The sequence below is a fragment of the Corvus cornix genome, chromosome 3 (genome assembly GCF_000738735.6).
Source record: "Corvus cornix cornix isolate S_Up_H32 chromosome 3, ASM73873v5, whole genome shotgun sequence".
Lineage (NCBI taxonomy): Eukaryota > Metazoa > Chordata > Aves > Passeriformes > Corvidae > Corvus > Corvus cornix.
In genome coordinates this window covers 80,719,904-80,742,015 of record NC_047056.1, presented here as the reverse complement: position 1 = coordinate 80,742,015, position 22,112 = coordinate 80,719,904, and the positions used below count along the sequence as shown (strand labels likewise).

Below are 22,112 nucleotides of genomic sequence, written 5' to 3'. Positions count from 1 at the left end.
GCTCCTCTCCACAATTTTAGGTGACATAAGAGTATTGTGCTCTCACACAGGCCAAGAGCTGACACAAACAGGCCGAGTGTGGTGACCCACAGATAACAGGAAGATGCAGACTTTGGCATGAGCCTTAAGTGGGCCATGGACCAACACCAGATGGGACAGCACCTCTGGAATAATCACAGAGGGATAGCAGAATATCAGCATGGCTAGAGGGACTGGTGCCCAGTGCTGGCCCGTGGCTGTAACGGCCCTCAGGGCTGGTGACAAGGGCAGCACTGCCACATGGATGTCTGACACCGTGTAGCATCTGAGCTGGCACCGTCATGGGCTGGAGGCAAGCCAGTGCCCAAAGCTGACTGCTGGGACCAGCTGGAAGGAGCATCACTGAGCCATGGAACAGATGAGAGGGGCAGGTCTCAGTTAATGGGGGTGCCTGAGTGTGTGAAAAGCTGTTTCTGCCAGAGCCTGTCTCTTGCTTGCTCTGCTAAATTAGGCTCAGCTTTGCAGCATCACGTCATCTGGTGTTCCTTTTCCTCCCATTAGCATTAGGTAAATCACATCATAATGAATTGAAAACTTGGAATATTCATTAGAAAAAGACCCAGGAACATTTTACATTTGTTCTAGTAACAGCCTGAACACAAAAAGCTACTGGAAAATTCTTCTTACAATTTTGAACTTATATCAGCACAAAGGAACCAAGAGAAAGATGAAATAGCTGTAGATAAAATCTTATTTAGGAAAACAGGGCCATGGTATGAGGAACACAGCCATCAGTCCCCCTCAGGGTAATAGGCAATGCTTCTCATGAAGGTTTGTTGACACAAACAGCACTGCTGTGAGTGAACTAAGGAGAGTGGTAATGAATCAAGCTTAATGTAGCATTCTACATTTCAGTTCTCTGTAAGAATTAGAGGTAGGTAACAGACAGCAGGACTGTAATACGTGTCTGTTAGAGACACCTTTGGCAGAGGATAGACAAAATAGCACTGTAAAATACTGCACTTTCAACAATGGATTAAAAATCCATGGTTGCTTTTGGGCAGAACACTGTTACTGCCTTTTGCTTGCAGTTGACATTGGTCAGCAAACCCATGGATGCTTGGTTGAATTTATCCCTTTGCTAAATTAATAGGAAGTTGTGCAGGCAACCTAGATGGCCTTTATTAGCAGAGTCTTAATGATTCAGCTGTGTATCAAGGAGAAGAGAGGAAGGTACAAGGCATCATTTTCTCACAAACTTGCAAGATAATCACACAGAAGAAAGCTGGGTTGACTCTTTCCCTTTAGTTTTTAATGCTCCCCCAGCCTTTTTCAAGTGGGTATCTGAAACAATAGGAGTCGAGCTAGTGCTAAGGGAAATATTTAACTATTTCAAGATGTTTTTTAATCTCAAGCTCATACCTCTGAGATCACTAGTGCTTATCAATGTGTTATCAGGTTACTCAGCAGTACAAAGAAGATCCACAGCAGGCACAGGCAGATGGTCATATTTCTGTTGAACAACCTCCGCAAACAGCAAGGGATTTATTCCAATTTTATGGAATCAGGAGCAGTGGCTGCAGAGGACAGCTGAAACCTGATCTTGTGTAAAGCTTCTCAGTACAAAGTTAGCCCATCCAACTTTTCTGGAGCAAATCTGAACCCACAGGGTGACTTCATATCCTGTCAACCCACTGTATCATTTTGAGTCCAGTATTAGGAGCTCAGAGCCAGACACACCATGCCATTGAGCCAAAGTCCAAGGAAGTCTCTTCGCAGTCCCAGAGAGGTTAATTCACTTCTGAATTCACCTGAACTCTTCAGAGACAGTGTTTTCTGTTGATTCCAGGAGAGTTGTACTAACATCAACCAAGGCTTAGTCAAAAGTTAAAGAGGTTTCTGATATTTTAACACTAAAAACCCCAAGATTTCTGATGTGCACTATCCAGTATGAGTACTGCTGCAGCAGCAACACCAGGGACTTAACAGCCTGGACAGAAACGTGAGCCATAATGTCCTCTGCATCCTCCCACTGTGAGCACAGGCTGGAAGCACTGAACTACATAGCTCAGGCTGACATCTTGCAGGTCTCCACTGTGGTCTCCTTGCATGCTTGCTTGTGCATGCTGTTACATGTGGCACTGTGCTCATGCGGGACTGATGTGACAAGGGAACACGCTGGAGTCGGTCAAGCCTAGAACATGACCTTTAATATTTAATCACAATGTTGTAGGTGAACACCATTCTTGCTTTCAGTGGCCTTTCACAAACTTCTGCTTTTAGACTGGTAGTGTAAACTTAAACTTTAATAGACCTTTTCATGACTGGATGATGCAAGTTTGCTTGAGGGATATATTCCATTAAACTTGCACACATTTGGGGAGAAATTCAGTTAGCACAATGCCTCAGAACATCATGTGTTTCTCTATAATCCAAATTTGTTCATTTTAAGAGCAAAAACAAAGACATAACTGTTGCATAACACCCATGCCAGTGTGATATTCATCACTCCTGCAGATCATCTAAGCTGCACAGCAAGCATTTTGCAGTGCTCTTTAAAAGCAAACATAAGTCAGTTCTTTAGGGTTTTGCCTTACTTTCCTCACTGCCTTCTTGCAGGAGGCTTTTTCCTGGCTCCAGGGAGAGCAGAGATCAATAACACAAATCTAATATTAGAAACATCTGCAGAAGAGCAGGACACACAGGCGTGCTCCTCGCATGCCACGTGCCCCCCAGCAGCAGTGCCGGGATATGACCCAGGACCACGCACCAGGGGATATGAACGTCCCAGCACCCACTCCCTGCTTGCAGTAACTGTACCCCTTGCAAGTCACTGGGAGAAGGAAAGGTGTATAACAATGTTTACATGATTACTTTCAGCCGCTGGTATCTTAAGGGTAGATTAAAATCATTCTCAGAGTTGAGAATAATATTGTTGCAAGGCCTAAGGAGCTACAGGAGTTTGAAAATAAGCTGGATATTACTTTTTCTTTAGTATTGGGCTCATCTGGAAGACAGTCAGCAAGTCTGACAATAGGAGACTGCAGTTTGCTACACTGAAATTGTATGGTTCTCATGGAGAGTATTTTGAGCAGCATCATTACCAGCACTCATCCTACAGTACGTGGCCAGGTATGCTTAGAATTTCATGGGGTTAATATCCATCCACACAGATCTTCAGGAGGAGACTTGTGCTCCTGCCTACAGGCATCTCACTACTGCCAAGATCTAGAAAACTGCATTTTCAAGTAAGACCATTTGTTAATGAAATGCAAAAATAGCTAAAAATTTGCTTCTTTTAGCTCTTGTTTCCCAGTGGGAAAGACAGCATAGAATTCTGTAATAGCTATCTAATGCCATGAAAAAAACAGCATCCAGATGTAGCAGGGTTATTTTTTAGTCTATCCAGTTTTCTATAAGACATTATCTTCCATCAACACCTTTTTTCAGTTTTTAGCAACATAATATTCTCTTTGCAGCTTGTTCAGCTCTCTTTCCAATGCTTAAATATGATTTCAAAAATAACTCTTTCAGTAACCACACAATAACATTTCAAGTCAGGTAATCAGAGTTTGACTTAAGGCAAATGGGTAATGAAATTATATCCAGTATTGTACAGTAACCAAAAATAAATTGAGAAGAGAGTCCTCTTGTAGGCTGTGGCTCAGCACCAAATATTGCTGCTCCCAGAGGAGGCTGGCAAGGATGGAAAACAATAGCTTTCCCTTCTCGTGCACCAATTTAATCCCAGAATGCTGAGGCTTTTCCATAGAGGTCACCTCAATACCTCCTACAGTAGGCTTCTGGGGAAGCAGTGGGGGAGAGGGTTTGACCTCAAGTGCCACTTTCAAGTTAAAATGGACATATAACTTACAGAAATAATTAGAGCTGAGTTTCTTCTAAGAATAATGCCTCCAATTAGTGAAAACATACTGACTGGAAAGAAATTTTCTGAAAAATGGAGCTAGGACTGTCAGGGAGTCCAAAAGGAAGCTGTACAATGACAGTAGCCAGTTCAGTGGAGAAAGAGAGGCCAGCTCCTCCCTTCCCATCCTCTGTTTAATTTGAAGTCAGGAATGACAGACAGGTTCAAAGGACTAAGGAGCAATTGAAACAATCTCAAGGAAGACTCTATAACAAATAAACCTACCATCCCATTACCAGCACCCAGCATGAGACTGGAGGAGTTAAGACGAAAGAAACCCAATAATTTGTTACAACCTTACATAAGGCAAGAGGAAAAACCTCTATGAGGCTGAAACCTGCATCTGCCTTGTATCCATCCACATGCACAAGTAATGGATATATTCATCTCAATTTACTGTATTTTTCCATCAGATACACAGAGGGTAGGGAAAATAGTGCCTTCTTTTCATAAATCAGATATCACCCAGTAGCACAGGAAGAGCCTTGAAATATAGTGAAGTGCATTTGATTTCCAAATCTCTATTACAGTGGCAATAAAATTACAAAAAGTAGAGGCAGAAGTGCCTGTATGCAAATAAATGCCTAGTAAAATTGGAAGATTTTAAAATGTATTTCTAAAATGCAGAGCAATAAACCCATGCTTGCATTATCATCACCGCTCAGGCATTTAAAGATTTGCTAGACACATTCACCACGCCTGCATCCTGCTCCTTTTTTCCCCAGTGCAATCTCATTAAAAGAACAGCAGGATAACACTTCTGAAATGTTCGCGTAACTACGCAGGCAAATATGTTACTTTGGAATCTCAGGCTGATTTTTCCTAGTGTAAGTATTGTCCATCTCTTCTTTCTCATCTGTATTTTTAAGAGCATGGATAAGAAGGCAACACACACAGTGCATCTCATTCAGTTCCAAACCTAAAATTATAATATAAGAAAGTCACAATATAAAGCATACATCAGTACTGGAGCACAGTACAGATGGAGGCTGAGGGATTCTTCCAGTCCAGGCAACACCTGTGGAACAGGCTGCAGAGTAAACCAGGGGCCTTGCCCATAAGATTGGCAGACTTGCCAAGGAGCAAATGCTGAGGAGCAAATGCTGAGGAGTAAGATGGAAGAGAGATGATGATGGCATTGTTAATAGCCCTTACCTGTGTTCCTGCTTTACAAAGGCTGTCCCCCTGCCAGGCTGAGGGAACTGGTGGGTGCTGGCCCAGTCTTGAGGTGGGTTCTTGGATCTGGATGACCCACGAAGTGCTGCACAACTTTTTGACCCTGTATGTCTCAGAAGATGATCATTAACTGATGCTTTGTTACTGTCTTGTTGAGTTTCAGAGAGAAGGGAGTGGGAACGAGAGGCAGAGTAAGCTTTGTGCCCTGGAATGGGCTGGCAGGTAGTTGTAGGGAGAGAGCATCCCCTACTCCTGCCAGCATAGCCAGGCAGTGTCCTTTTAACTGAGGCCAGAGCGTAATTATCAAGTGGTGGTCTGCCCACTAGGCTGCTCATTTCTGGCCAGTGCACTTGGGGACAGACACCTCTGCCAGACAGATGGACTTGTACAGACATAAAAATGACCTCAGCTGTGGAAGGGTGGCCACTTTAATTTCCTTTGTGCTGTTGTTACTCCCTAGGAAAGGGATTTTCCCTCTGTCAACTTCTGAGTTGGGAGCCATGCCTGGAACCCTCGGAGGCTCTGTGAGTAGCACCCTCCTGACATACAGCACATTCTAATGGGTTCAGAAAGCTTCTCAGGGGACAGACAGTGCTTTTGTTTTACAAACAGGATGCAGGGGCATGGGCAAATGGCAGTCACATAGAAGTCCCCAATTCTCCTGATTTCTAATTTGCAGCTTTATCCAGTTCACTGTCTTCAGGCAGCTGTTGCTTTTAGTCTGTGCTGTGCCAGAGCCACCAAGCATGAAGGTCTTGAATGCCCAGCAAAAAAATAATCTGCAGCCCAGAGATCCCCCAGAGCTTTAAGCCATACAAGCTGAGCTCCTGATTCACCTGCTGGGAAACTTGCCAGTAATTGGTCTGCAGCACTTCATCTTGCTGCAAGATGATATCCCCATCAGCTTGGGATGTTACTGAATTCTTAATGATATTAAAGAATTTATGTGATTAGTGCTATAATTTTTTGAATTTTTCTTTAACTTTCAGAAAAAACCACTTCTGCTACAGAGAACTTCATCATAACTGCCACAGGAAGGGAAATGAAAATGAGGATTAGCCAGCAGATAGCATCTGTAGGTCGTATCTATGGATGAGGAAGGGAGCAGGGTCATTTTAATTCTAGAAGCAATTTGGTTGCTGAAGCTTGTCTCCATTTACATTTAAGTGGTTATTGCATCCTGCTTATGTACTTATGTTCATTGTGTAAGTTCATAGACAACTTTTACTCTTTTTTAATCAAATACTTCTAGAACATTTTCCCTCTGTTCTCTGTCCTGTAACTTAAGCTTCAGCATTCACATCAGTTCGGGAGACCTATTTTCTGCTGACTAGATTTTTTTTAGGTCTTTCTGCCACATCTTTTTCCGCCTTTTCAAGAAAATGGTCAGCTTTCTTTTTAAAGGGTTCTGAAATCTTTCATGGGCATCCAAAAAAGGAGTTTTTCTCTTTGCAGTAAAAAAAGCATTAGAGGTTTTTTCAGTCTTCTACAGGGCGAAGGTCTCAAAACAAATATAAAGTTATTTTCCTTAACAGACTTACAAGCTTAACATCAATGGTTTCTGTGTAACAGCTCTCACCGGAACAGATTTATATAATCCCTGTACCTCAAAAAGATACCTTGCAATTACACCAAATCTTTTTGTGAGAAACTCAGGAAGTTTTAGTGCATTGCTGAGAAGATAACATCTGTGATTTCCTACTGAGTTCTGAGATTTAAATCAATTAGCAGTAATTGGGACTGTTTACAGAGGCCTTCCAAGTGGAACAAGAATATGTTGGAATTTGAAATGAAATATTTAAGTTCCTGCACCAAGTGACCATCCTGCAAATTTTAAAAAATATTTTGACCAAATGCATTGGGTTTTTTAGTAATTTGTTTTTCTTAGCAGAAACTATTTCTAGTCTTTTAAACAAAACTAAAATCATAAGGTTTGGAAAAAAAAAGTGATTTTCATTTAATTTTTATGTTCTCAACTTCTCAACATGTAAATGATTGTGCTGCACTAAAATCACATGAACCTGAAAGAACATCAATTAATTAATTGGAACAAAACAGCTAAACTTACATGGAGTAGTCTTGAAAATTTTCTCCTGCATATTGAAGTAATGAAGCTACCACATCAAATTACACTCAAAAGTGCTGTGTGCAGTTTTCTTAAGGGATCAAAGGGATCACTGACAGCAGTAGTTAGTTGTGCAGAGTGTACTGCACAGTTTTAAACAAACCTGCTGATTTTTCAGTATGGAGAAGGTACTAAATCAAGAAGTTAACTGGGAATTTGCTGTGGCATTTCCCTGGCCATCTGGAAGCAAATTCCCCAATTACTCCCAAGCTACTGCACCACAAGGAGGGAAGGAGCAATATGCTCCCAAGCTTTTAATGGTTTGGGAGCTTTCCAAACCTTCAAATAAGAAAGGAAAGTGGATGGATTAGAGTCTTCAAGTTCCCAGTGTCTTTAAGTGGATTTACTAGTGCTAGCACTTCTGGAAGCTGTCTTCATGGAGGAGGCCTAAAGAAGATGCCAACCTGCTGCAGATGCCTCAGCACCTTCTCCCTCATGGGACAAGGAGCTCTGAGAAGTTGTGACACAGGGAAGCTGAGATGCAGTAGTGATGCTGAGGAGCAGATTCACCTCTGCAGTGAAGGGAATGCAAGACTGTGACTGTTGATATAAAAATGACTATTGCATATTAGAACTGAAGCAGAAAGGATTAGTACAAATGCTTATTTCCATATTGTTATGTTGTCAGGGAAATCCATAACAAACACGAGCATTATTGGAGAAAGCCAATTCAACAGAGAAATGCTTTTAAAAAGTTGAAAGTCGATGGGAGACACAATTATATTTTATTCAGGTCAATAGGCACTTTCACTGAAGAGGACAATTATTGAATAGCAAACAAGAAGATGCAAAGCCATAATTACCCAGTAATGAACCAAGCCTGGAGCTGGCTTAGCAACTATAACCCAGGAACAACCTCATCAGCCATCTGCCAGTAACTTTTTAAAGCTAAATAAATGTTTACCTGAAGAAACATGGGAGCAGTCCGTGGTGTGGATGTGCACACAACACAACTTCTTTGTGGGTACACACCTGAATTTTTGCTCTGTGTCCCCTTTGCAAGTCTCCTTCCCAGAGGTCAGGGACATGGGGGCTGGGAAAGTCACTGATCTCCACAATGCCCTTGCAAAAGATACAGGGCTGACCACTGACAGGCTATAGCAGAGCCACCATCCAGACCTTTCTTGTTGTTGCCACCCAAGACGTTTTCACAGCTTCTTCTCACAATCATGTTTACTCCTCTTCCAAAGACAGGAGCCTGCTTAGCTGCCTTTTCCCCAAATCTTCAGACAGATGCCCTTCCTCAACTGGATATTATGTGTCCTGTTTCTCCCCTCCCCTTCAGCCCTCTGTGTCCTCCGGCCATCCCCCAGCACCCTTGCCTCTTCACCCAGGACTTTGCACTTCCCTGTGTTGAACCTCACGATGTTCCTGTCAGCCCACTTCTCCAGCCTGTCCAGGTCCTTCCAGATGGTGGCACCAACACTTGGCATATCAGCCACTCCACCCACTTTTGTGTCGTCTTTATGCCCCTGACCCACCTCACCTGCTGGGGGAGCCAAAGTTGGGGTCCAGCCCGGAGTCCCACTCCCAGCTCTGCCATGGGGAGCAGCCAGGTTCCAGCAAGACCACGTCTGCTGCTCAGGCTGTCTCCAAGCAGCACCCCAGTGCAGAGATGGAGGGAGGAGCCTGTGCTCCAGAAGGCCATGTCCCTGGCCCACCAGGGACCTGAGAGCCATTATTTACTTTGCCTTGTGTAACTTGAACCACTTTAATCCTGCCTGCCCTGCACAGCAAATGGATGAAAGTTGTTTGTGCAATTATCTTTCCATAACCTAATTCTGCAGAACATGGTTCTAATCTACATCGTGTCTCCTTTCCACCGCTCTGACATTGCAAACAGGAACAGGGACTTAAATCCACTTCAAGAACCTTTGATCCAGAAAATATAGTAAAGCAAGTGAAAATTACTCTTACAGCCTTCCAGAAGTCTGTATTTCCTTTAATTACAGTTGTCCCTTGTTCTTTCTTCTCACACATTACTTTTGTGACTTTTTTCATCCTAGCCAATCTCATATCACTCTCCACAAGCTTTCTGCTTATAAGGCAGGTGATGCAAATAAATGCATCCTTCCAAAATTTGTCACAGTCAAATTCCCTCACTATGTTTTCCATTTCAAGCCCAAAATACCTCGAACTTGAGTAGCTGAGTCTGTGATGATTATGGTGATGACAGACCAGAACAACTGATATATTTTTTTTGTCCTGACATCTCATTCCATTCTGATTTAAGAAAGGCATTCAAATTGCCTTGAAATATATACTTTGATATTCCAGCTTCATTGTCTTTACATTAATATAGTAATACTGAAATGCTTTACAATAATTTCTAAGTCTTTATTTTCTATTGAACAACATGGGCCTCATATTAAACAGCATCAAGTGTATTTGAAAGACGAAAGGTGACAGAACTGGTAATTACCTCATTTCTCATTAAAGATGACTTAGTACCCCAGGGACCTATATTAGAATAAATATTCTATCTCCTGTTTATTAACCTTTGTTCTTGAAAATGGTGAATGAGTGCTGATAAAACTATCATAATTGTGACTGCCTCAGGAGCTGCCACCCAGCCTCTAATACAATTTGGAGTCACCTTACCAAAAACAAATAGAACTTGACTATATTATGCTCCAGACTATCTCTGTTTCTGACAAGTCCTTTGAACCTAAATATACAGACAATATCAGCTGATGTTTCACCAGCTAATATGAGGGGAATGTACTAACTCTTGCATAGTTTTATATATGCTAAGATAGCATATATAACTTAAATAGCATACATACATATGGCATATATAAGATTTATAGCATATATAAGATATATATGCTGTAGTGAACCAAGTGCAGAAATACATGGAGCCCCTAAGTTCCCTTGGGTAATGTTTAGTTTGGAGGGTAAACTCTCTTTCGTTACGGAACACAAGCTTTCCTATGCTGTACGAGAACTGTCATATGTCTTGCTTCCAACAGAAGCCAGAACACGTTGCTTCCAAAGGAAGTTCCTAAAATCCTAAATTTGGCTGCTATAGAGCAACTTATTCGCTCATATCCAAGTCATATGTCCTGAAGCAGAGTTTATACTGCTTCAGTAACAGATCACTTAAAATCTGCCAATTTTCCTTCAATACCAGCACCAATAAAGTATTGTTATTTCAACTGCAGAACCTTTAAAGAAACAGAACAAACAACGAGTAAATAAAATAAGCATTGATTTAATAACAAATCAGGACTGTGCCTTGATGGAGAACAGTCAGTTGTGGAGTATCTGAGTGCTATCATGTAATTTTGGGCAAGTTTGGTAGGACTAAGTTGAGTATGTATAAGAAATAAGGTAACTGAAATCAAGAGGACTACACTTTTAATTGGCTCAGTAACCATATTTAAAGTGAAGTAACTCAGTAGGATTTATTACCCTTGTGCATATTAATATTTTCAGGCTCAGTGACTAGGCAAGTTTGGCCTTCATAGTTCTACCACATACTACTTTACATAAAACTTCAAAATTTTTTCCAATCCAAAAAAAGTAACACATTTGATATCCTGTAAGGATTTCAACACCATCAAAAAGATTTAGGGCTGAATTCAAACATCCTGCTATGGATGCCTGTCATGGACACTGAAATTATTTTAGTCACTGCCTGTCTAATATGCCATGACCATGGACACCAGACAGTGGATGTTCTGAATCACTCAAGTTTCTAAACAGTACATGGAGGTGGGGATAGAATATGGTTCTCTGATGCTCAGCCTCTACCAACACTAATGGATCTGGGCAACAGCAAGTTTTCACTGGCACTAAAAAATCTCTGGAGAAAAAAAATCTGGCACTTATACAGCCTCTTTATTTTTTGCTATAAAGATCCCCAAGAATGATGACAACCATTTTTGATAAGAACTGGAAGATATATTTAAAAGTCAGCTACACTGATTGCTTTTTTACCTTTTAACTTCCCTGCCTGATGGTCACACTGACAGGTTTGACAGTTTATTTAGTGGGGATTGGTATTAATATCATCTTGGCTAGACATTTGACACTTACTTCACCTTATTATTTTCCTATGCATCTCCTCCAAGGGCTGATACATTTCTAATAACATTTGTTGCTAGTAGAACCCACTGGAGCACAAAATGACAGATGAGAATATGAAGACTTCTAGCTATCTGTTATCAAGCTCAGTACTCACGAGTGATATGGGAAGGCACGCCACGGGCAGGCAACCAGGACATTTGCTAAAGTTCCTCAAAATTATACATGTTATTGAGTTTGGAAGGGAGTGCTCAGCTGCCCTAGTTTACTTAGTAACTGAAGATTACACAATGTGAGTCAAAACACAATCAATCCTACATTTCTCTGCTTGGGAGCCCTGGCCAGTTATTTAAGACTGCAGAATCTCAGTTTTACTGTATATGACAGGTATGCAACTGAAATGTGCTCAGTATGATTTCAAGTGAAAAAAAAAATACAGTGGGAAATACATGACAAGAGAAGAAAGCCCGTGTCTCACCTTTTATAGATGAGCATTTCAGCTATGGGCTAAAGAGTCTTTACCAAGTTCAGGGTACATTTTGCAGTTCCGTGAGATGTTGAGTGAGCAGCTTTGACAGGCGAGATCATAAATGGTGCAACCGGGTCCGTCCAGTCATTGATACTCAAGGAACAAGGTCCTGCTCTTCAGCACCTGTGTCTTCCTTTTTTCTCCCCTTCCAGGAGAAATTAAAGCAACAAAACCAAGGTGAATGTCTCCTGCTTTGTGAATTGTAGCAGTGTGCTGTGTGGTTAGAAAGCCATCACAGCTGGCATGGAGAAGAGGGCAGGACTACATGGCTGGCACTGAGTCTTTAGATGGCACCACTAGGCAGAGTTCTGTCTCAGACACCCCATCCTGGCCATGAGTCTATTCACAACACACTGATGGTCAGATCTCCTCAGGCAAAGGTAGGATCTGAATCTGTGCTTCCTGCAGCCCAGGTAAGTGTCCTGCCCACTTGGTCAGCATTTAAAACTGGGACTTTCATTTCTCCACTCCTGTTAAGAAGTAAGCCTAATGTTCACTACCACTTTCTTTAAGAAAAAAAAAAGCAAAAAAAAAAAAAAAAAAGCACAGCACTTAACTCTGGGAAAGGATTCTGAGTTGCTAAGACACAGGAGCCTCTCTCCTAAGCACCTCCTGCTTTACCAGCTTAGGTGGCTGCTTGCATTTTTCCCATCCCTGTAACCCCCAGGGATGCAGCCCAGTGGGGCTGTGCACAATGAGGTTTTGATAATTCCACGGGGCTGCTCCACCAGTCCCACATGCTGCAGCATTTCACTTTCATTTGTCAAGCTTGCTTTCAGTGTGCCCTCAGCCTTAAAATGGTTGCTAGGGAGTCTGCTTTTTGCTTGGGAAAACAAAAAGAGGAATGTGAGAAAAACTGGGCAAGTACTTAGGTGCATGCATTATTACATCTGTGCCTTTGTTGCCTTGCTTTGGAGATGGCAGCAGTAATTCCCCTTGCTGCTTTACGACTTAAAAGTCCAAGTAAGATGCTAGCAAACGTTCTGACATAATTGCTGGTAAACTGCTTGTACCCCCAGCAAAGCAGGAGCTGCTCACGAACAAAGAAAGAACTGGAGAAAAGTAAGCTCACTCCTACCATGGGTGCTCACTCTTACAAAGAGGAATAAAAACACAGCATGATTCAAGTGCATGGGTAACAAGTTCCCATAGGATCACCGAGATTCAGGTATGCTCACCAGCATCCTGCCAAGAGCCCTCATTGTGGGAAGAAGTGGCTTCACCTCCTCACCTCTAGGCAACCACATCCCCAGTTGCCTATTAGGGCTGTGGCAGCCTTCAGCAAGGAACATCTTGCTTTAAATCAAGTACTTTAACTCCATCTGAGCAAAATCCAAGTGGGAACATTTATTTACAGCACTCAAAATAAACACTGCAGTAACAAGGGTTTTAAGGCATAATAAAGAAGGCTATAATCAGCCTACTTACAAATAAAAATATAAAAGCTCCTTTTTACTCTATATCCCTTTTATTTGCTGCAGGTAGTCTTCTGACATGTCAGGGGCACTGTCTCCCTGCATGCCATGTGTCACAGGCTGCACTTGTCAGAGAAAAACCTTTCCTCCACACCACCATCTGTAACTAATCTTCTTTCCAGGGGCTTTGAGCAGATTTATTTTTTCCTCTAGAAACTTTCTGTCTTTCTATCTGAAACTTACTTCCTTTTAACTTACTCAGCAGATGATCTTGACACTTCTCCAGTTAAATTAAGAAGTCTCACTTTTCTGGAGATGCAAATGTCACTTTGTCAGAGCAGCTGTCATCCCCTGTACTTTACTAGCCAACAAGCACCTTCTTGACTGAGTGCCACTTTACCTGCTGAACCTCTCCTTCCCTGCTACGGTGACTCAATTGCTTTTCCTACGAAAGTGTCTCCAGGCACTGAAGTTTGAATTTAAAATGAGCTAGAACATTCATAAATACCCTTGGCACAAACATCCAATGCAACAAGTGAACACAGTCATTATCACCTCTTGAATGAGATGGTAATGCTGGGCTTAAGGCAAATGAAGGAGACAGAGAGGAAAGACTTTCTTCTAAACATGCCATGAAAATATCACAGAGCATTGGCAACAGAACAGCCTTTGGCACCTGTAACAGATATTTTCCTGAAAAATGTCATATTTTCAATCCACATTAACTCTCTGTGGAACAAGAGGCAAATACAAATAGCAATTGAAGGTAAAAGTCCAAGCTATTTTGTATGTACGCTTGAATAAGGGTCAATTTTATTTCAAGAGTCAGTCTCAGGATGACCTGTTTCCTTTAAGACACTCTATATGTTTCTGGATGGGAGGACAAGGAATGACAGCAGAGCTGACAGCTCTATTAGCTGCAGAAACAGGACAGGCGAAAGCTGTTGTATCATCTCTGAATAATGAGCTGGATTTCAGAGTGCAGCCCAGATTCTTGCAGGACAAACCACGATGTGACATGTTAGCGGTAGATGAAGCAACACAACCTGAGGAATTCTTTTATATCCAGGGCCTTTACTAACATACCTACTATAGATAGTGCAAAAAAGGCAGGACAAGTCCTGAATAAGAGCTCCAGGGTCAGCAGAAAGCAGATTTCAGTGACCTGCAAAAGGCTTCCTGGGCAAACTTTTAAGCGAGGGTGTAGTCATCCCATTGTTTTCCCCTGGCAGCACTCCAGTCTAATGTCTCTAAGGCCAGGTTGTTTATTTCTCACCTTTCCATTCCCACTTGCAGCACAGCTGTGTGGTCTGGAGTTAATGGCTCTAGTGGTGCAGGGAGAGATTTTGGCCCAGGTTCTACTCCAGAATCCTGCCTTTGTCTCTTTACAATCAAGCAAGACAAGACAGAAGTCCCAGGCAGGAGCCAGGCTGTGTTCCTATATCCTGGCATGCTGCAGGGATGGGGGCAAGTCCATGTGTAGGCATTAGTGTGTGATGATCAAATGCAGTTACACTGCAGAGTCCAAGTCAAGGCTGGTGTTTGCCCACAGCCAGGAAGCTCTCTGTTTGGGAGTTTGGGAATTACTGATATTCAGTGCATTCAAACCAATGTAGTTTTACTCCTATTAACATGCACTTGAATCATAACAAGCAATGCAGACATGGGCTGCTGCTAGGCTTGGCTAAAACATCGGCAGTTGCTCTTTTCTGTTTCTTCTTGCTCCTTCAGCTGTTATAGAAACGTGCTTCTTCCAAGTTCTTCCAGAGAAATGCTTAACTGAAGAAATTCCTTTCCTCATCTTCCCTTTTTTTCCCTGTGAAAAAAAATTGTAAAAAAAGATTGAAGAGAAAGGGGAAAAAAATTTTAGAAGTAACAAAACCCCAAATAATTTTTGTTTCCATCCTGAGGTGGTATTGAAAACATGATTTACTGGGAGCGGGAAAGAATAGTCAAGAGAATTAACATATTCCAATAGATATTTAGGCTACTAGTTTTGTGGAAAAACTGGGAGGTTTTTGGGGAAAGGTTTTAAACCTCTTTTTATTATGTATTTAATAGATGGCAAAAGTCAAGAAGGGATCAGAAAAAGGCTTCCTATTATGTGCAAGCACAGGGACAGACACACAATAGGCGTGGGGACAATATTTTCTGCCATATTCCTAACACAGATCCTTGTCGGTGCTGCAAGAGAGTGAGAATCCTTGTGGGATTCTTTACATTCTTTCATGTAACATCTCTCAGCAGCTGTTCTCTCCCTGCATTAACGCAATTCCCAACATATTAAATAATAATAAAAAAATTATTTTCATTGTTTAGCTTATAACTTAAGTCCAAAAGACACAGAAAGGTCTTCATTTGTGAAACAGGGAAAATAAATTTAATGGGGAAGCAGGAGGGGCTACTGGTTACCTTTAAACTACTCTCTTATTGGATGTACTAAATATATTCCTCAAACTTACTTTGAGATGGAGAGTACTGGAATTGCTGTATCTCTGCAGAGAGAGAAGTGCAAAAAAATTGGATGTCAGCCTGGGAAGAGCAGATACGGAAAGTGTTCCATGGGACTAGAGAGTGACAAGAAATTCAGAAGCTGCAAGGCATTAATGAGGTGCATTGATTTAATTAGCCAGCATAACATCATTTATCATGGCATCCACAAGAGACGTGCCCATAACAGTGACTGCTTGAAGGTCACACTCACATGTAACATTTCTCCTGCACCACAAAAATGTCTGCCTGTAAAGTCCTGTTCTACCCAGGCTTGGAAAGAAGTCACTGAAAGACCATTTTCCACATGAATAACAAAGTGATATCTGTTTGTAGTGGTTTGGTCCAAAATACTCATTACTGTTTATCTGCTGTGAGATAAGAATTAGGAGAAATGCAAAACAGGCACCAAACTTGAAAGAATATAAAGAAGTTTATTAACAGACCTAAAAGAAGAAAAAAAAATTATACCACCTTCAGAACTCTCCTCCTCCCCCCACCTTCCTCCCTTCTCCCACTGACAATGTTCAAAGACAACCCTTAAGATGTTCAGTCTGTTTACCACTTCCATAATAACCTTGTTCAGTCCATTTAGAAAGAGAAGTCTCTTCTTGCTCATGCTATGAAAACATTATCACAACGAGACAGCCGCCCACTTCCAAATATTGTTCAGTCCATTTAGGAAGAGGAGTCTCTCTGCTCGCATGTGAGTCCTTTCCCCCGACTTGCAGCTTTTCCCGCAACTGCTTTCGAGGGTCCACTCTTGAAGTTTTTTGGGGTACAGTTTTAAGGTTGAGCCGTTCAGAAACAAAAACAGAGGCCCTTCTCCTTCCCTGGGAGCAAAGGGTCTTCATCATCTTCATCTTTAGGACTATCTCTGGGAGCATCTCTAGGAACTGAGGTTTTCTCCTTTCCCATTTGGAGCAAAAGTCCTCATCTGGTTCATCTCTAGGGACTGAGGTTTTCTCCTTTCCCGTTTGGAGCAAAAGTCCTCATCTGGTTCATCTCTCCCTGTCCAAACTTCTCATGAAATTACAGCTGCGTCAGCATCTGCCTATCTCCACGCAGGTGCTTCTGCTCACGAGTTGAACACTCCACCCCCCATATCTTCATGAAATTACAACGGGATACTCAGATATATCATAGCTTCACAAGAGAATTTCAGCTTTAAGCATCTCCTCTCTCTCTTCCCTCAGGTTTTCAGCTCTTCACAGCAATAAAAAGGGTTAATCTCACCTCAGCCTTGCAGCTTTGCAGCTGGAATGTTGAATTTTCTTATCGCAGTGGAGAGGGGGGAGAGCCGAGCCGCTCCGGCTGCCCACGGCAAGGCAGTGGGGGGGGGTTCCATGGCTGGAACAGGTCCATGGCTCCAGGATGGCCGTGGCCCGGCCCGGCCTGGCCCAAGCAGGGCCTGGGCCGGGCCCACTGGGCCCTGCTCGGGCCCTGCAGCCACCTGTGCCAGCGCCGGAAACGAGAGAGAGCTTGGAGGGGGAGTTTGCCTATTCTTAAATGTGGATCACAGAGGTGATCACAACTTTAAGTGGCTTAGAGAATTGTCCATATCCAAACTGGCCAGCTGATAGGTTCTATCAGTTCCCAGAGGAAACTGTAAGCACCCCTTAGCAAGGACGTCCCTTCCGGGACTATGCTTGCTAACCTATGACACTGTTGTAATCAGGTCCAGTCAACTCCTTAAAAATGTGCAGTTTCTGGATTCCCAGTGTTTATTGGACTTAAATGTGGGAAGTAAACAGTAAGGACTAATTTTAAGAGTGTTATCTGTAATAGAGTCAGAATCATCAAGTTTTGGGACATTTCATGGTTTTATAAGAGCACGTCCATGCCTGTCAGTCTTTTCTACCTACTGTGTCTGCTTGTTCATTATTCAGGAAAGAACTTCAATAATGATGAGGCTCTGAAAGAATTCTCAGTAGCAAAAAGTTTCATAAGGGCTCATTTAAGGTCTCAGCTACATAGGGGTAAGACTCAAGTACCCTGATGAAGTGAAAAGAGTTCCTGGGGACACATGCTAGCATAAATGGGGGCTTAATTTGGCCCTAAATTAGAAACCATTTGTCGTCTGGGAGCTCAGATATCCAACAGCATTCACTGCTGCGCCTCTGACACCAGAGAGTTTTCCAATTGGAATTTCTTTACATTAGTAAGGAAATTATTAATATTTTTAATTAAGTTTTTAAAGTAATTTTCTTTTTCATTTTCTGACTTACAAAGCATTTTACAAACACTTATAAAATGTTTTGCAAGTATTTATATTTGTTTCAGTTTTAAAGCAGTGCGTGGGTCTGTTAACCTTTCCTAAGCAGGTGTTTCTTTAACTGAAACTCCTGTTTTTAAAAAGGCATAATAGGATCCATGTTGATTAATTCCCTCATCCACATTCCCACCAGAAAGAACTAGAAAGGAATCCCCAGGAGCATATACCTTCCATACCTGCTATGTGCTGGCCTGGAAGCTCAGCTTCACCCCCAACCACATGAACCCTCAACCAGGGGGATTTCAGGTAGAGTGCAACAACTCCAAATTTTGCAAGGCAAAAGCCCTCTTGCATTTCATGGGGTGGGAAAGTGTTCAGCACTGATACCTACACAAGTGACAATCAGTGTGGGGTTGGACTTGGCTGCAGGGACTTCTGCTTGTGCATCTTCTGGATGCCTGTGTTGAACAAGGATGTTGGAAATTAGAACCCGCTCACAACTTTTTCAGTGAGTCTGCTTCTGCTGTATTTAAACTGCCTTTGCATTGGTCTCACAGAAGAGCCTGTCTGAGGGATTTTTTCTGTTGCAGAGAGAAAGGGGTGTTATGTTGTTCTGGTTCTGTTATGTGCAAAACATGAGCTGAAATCCAGTTCTAATTCTTCACCCTTCATCTCCTTCACCCCTTGCTTGTTACCTTTTACAGTTTCCTTCAGGGTAATTTAAAACATATTATTTTTAAATTTAGCACAGTACTAAAGGACAATTTCTAGCACAAAATGGCCAAAGTAATTGCCCAGAGAAGCTGGTGTTGCTTTCAGAGGTTAGAGGGCTATGTTCCTGCTGACAAAAGAGATACAGGCTGCACAGACATCAGAGTATTTGCATGGTACATGAACAGCATGAAAGGAAAGAGCCAGGATAGTAGGGGTTTAGTAAGAATGTGGGCAGTCATCAGGGCTCACTGGAAGAGTTCAGCTTTTACCTTTCTACCCTGTTTGATGTAGTATTTGCAGTTGGACCATGCCTTAGTCTTCAAGTGCTATTTCTCTTGTGGAGTACCAAGTAGCAAGGCAGCATCAGCAAACAAGTGAAATTTTGTCAGATACCATCTATATGAAGGACAGAACCTTTCTCTGCCTGCACCTCTGTTAAACCTTCCTAAATTACATACCCTTCCTAATGACCTGTAGGATGTTCAGCCCAGCCAAAATGATGAAACTCAGATTATACAAATATAGCACATACTTGAGAAGTCACCTCTTTATGCTTCCGTTGGTGGCAACAAGGGAGACAGCATCCTAGGTCTTAGCAGCTGCCTGTAAAAGAAGGGACACCCCTGACAATTTATCTGAGCATCTGAAGTGCTGCTTTTCCACTTTGGAAAAGGGGTCTAGAACACCTTGCAAAGACAGGACTGCCCCCACTTTTGCAAGGCAAATGTTAGATCTGGGTGTTAGACTGGAGTTACACCTAACCCATGCTCCTTTACAAGAGGCAGGAAATTCCAAATCTGTGATCAAAGCAACACACATACTGCGTACCCCCTTTAATTTTTGTTTTTAAAACAGACGGATTAGGACAAAACAAGCAGCACATGTTTTAAGAAGACTGGATATTACATTAATGAAAACTCTGTGAGAGTATAAATATGTTGCTGCAGTTTAACAAAAAGCAGAATTTCCTAGACTTGCATGAACTATTGGCCCACTGGCTAAAAGAGACCTGCAGTCTTTTTGCTGAAGAAGCCCAGCTATTCTGCTGATCTCAACAAAAGAACAATTGCAATGACAATAAACACCCTGGGATCTTGAAAATCACAAGAAGATATCAGCTGCTGTTAAACAGCACAGAAATAAAACAGTAGTGAAACTAATAAATACATACAAACAGGTTTATGGTGTCCTCTTTAGAAACATTATCCTATGAGTTAAAGATCTGAAGATTTAGCTTTTAACAGCTCTGGAATACAAGGAACCCATACAAGTACTTGCCTATCTCTCCTGTGTAAGTGCTTCACTTCTTGTTCCTGGCTACATAAATCAAAGGCAGGGTAAACACATTACAAGTTAAGAGAAGGAAATAATATGATCTCCTAGCAGACACTGGGAGCAACAGCTTTTCACTTATGTGTCAAAATGCTACACAACTATTAGTCTGGAACAAGATACGCCTTCTTTTAGAAACAGTCTGTAGCAAATCCATATTTCATCTACTAAATCCTTGACTGCTTAGCCTAACACTCACAGTCTTTTAACAGGTTTCTCCTCATGATATCTCTTTCAAGACTAGACTGTGCTTTTCTCTCATTTCATAGGCACGGATGAAAGACAGAGCTATAGACAGGTACAGATGCACAAAGAAGAACTAAGCGTCCAAATCCCAGAGTGCCAGCCACAAAGCCCCGGGATATCCAGTTACACTGGGCAAAATCCATAGTGCTGAGAGACGGAAAAAAATCTCCATTCTGATATAATTTGACAGTGAAGAAGGGTGGACAGAGTCCGCATAGATGCTCCTGATTTATAAAAACTACCTCAGGATAGTGGATACACCTGAAAGTGGGAGGAAAACGGATAATACAACATTGACCACACTGTCCATATTTTGTGCTCACAAATCAGTTTTCTTTTGACAAGACTCATTTTTCACAGCAGTATCTTTGTCTCCAAGCCTTTGCCAAACAGTTATAACTCCATCAGTGCATTTGGGGATACATTTAACAAAATTGTCTTTTGCAGAAGTGAGATGATACCAAAGCAATGCAATTCTGAAAAACAAAAACACAGAGGGAAGGATAAAAGCTATCTTGAAAAACTAGTGAATATGGCCCTCAATTTCCTAATAAAATGCCCCAGTGCATTGTTGCTCAGCTATTATTCTCTTTATGAATTACAGGAAAATAAAATTACCATAATTTTGCAATGTGTGCAACATCATTTCATTACAATGAAAAGAAGACAAAATTGTGCTTTATTATCACCAAATTATGTCAGTATTAAGACTGCTTTAATGTGACCTTTGATCTTGAATTCTTCATGAAATCAGATGCACAAGATACTATTAATTGACATAACGAGCCTGGTCTCTGAAGCTGTTTCAAAGGCTGTGTCTAAACCCATGACAATCTCAGAATTCCTTAATGCTGTCCTCTAAATAATCAAAACCATTTTCATATACATCATCAAACACTTACACCCGTGCTTAGATTATGTGACTAAAACTTCAAGGCACAAAATATCAAATGTAAATGTGCATGTGTCCCTTTGTGCATTACTGTATCATCTTTGATTAGGGGATCATATTCAATTAATAACTAATAATAGCTTCGGTTACCTTCTGCAGCTGTACATATGGCATCCCTGTGCGTTTGTTGTGCATGCATGAGGGTAATAAAGAATGTGATATAATATATAAACCATATTACTAATCTGAAGAAACTCTGCTCATTCATCTTCTTCCCCTCATGAAGCCAGGCCACTACCTGGCTTATGTTTGAACAAGGCTAGCTTGATATGGGTTGCTACTTGAAATGGGCTTAAGGAAGACAAAACATTTCTAGTTGGTGATGGGAGGCAGAGGAATGCAGAACATCCTGGGAACAGACCAACCAGCCTTTGGCTGATCAGTGTAGCCTGCATTTGAGAAACACTACTAGTGACAGGGCAAAAACTGTGCGGTGCATATTAAATGTTTGTAAACATAGCTTGTAGATAAAAAAGGTCCTTCCAACTAGACGTTAATAAAACATGGCAGTGACCTAACACCTGCTGTCTGTGCTGCTGTCTCATGAAGCTTTGAATCAAGTTCATGATCCCAAAGTCACCTTCAAGACACCTGAAAACCTGGGCTCAGGATAGCTATTTCACTTCACACAAGACAAAAACTTTTCACAGTGGCCTCTTCACTTATGGAGGCACCTCACACAGTAACTCTGGACCATGGCAAATCCAAACACCTTCCGCTCCCAGGCACGCTTCTGTCACTCACGTCTTCAAACAGAGTCACCAAGAAGGTCGTACACTTAAAACAAGCAGGCAACCGCTCCATGCTCACCCCCACAAGATCACGACAACAGGCACTTTGCACTTCCTTTCTGCAGAGAGAAAGGGTGGGTCACACTTGTGAGGTGCTGCCGGTGTTACAGAAGGCACAAAGCTGCTCGACACGGCGGTGCTGACAAACTCCCACCACGCAGAGTGACGGATCTGGAGAGCTCGCAGTTAAAAAA

The 22,112-nt window shown here is 41.9% G+C and overlaps 1 protein-coding gene across 3 annotated transcripts in view; it reads right to left on the bottom strand.

Moving 5' to 3' along the window:
• Positions 1–10,403: 10,403 nt before the first annotated feature.
• The window catches only part of UBE3D (ubiquitin protein ligase E3D), a 100,278-nt gene continuing 88,569 nt past the window's right edge, over positions 10,404–22,112 (bottom strand). The window contains exon 10 of one of the 3 annotated variants that reach the window (XM_039568841.1): positions 10,404–14,994. In XM_039568841.1, coding sequence (XP_039424775.1) covers positions 14,863–14,994 — 132 coding nt within the window. In that variant the 3' untranslated portion in view covers positions 10,404–14,862. Of the gene's footprint in view, positions 14,995–17,882; positions 20,652–22,112 lie in introns of those variants that run through there. The other 2 variants (XM_039568843.1, XM_039568845.1) reach the window with 2 other exon arrangements.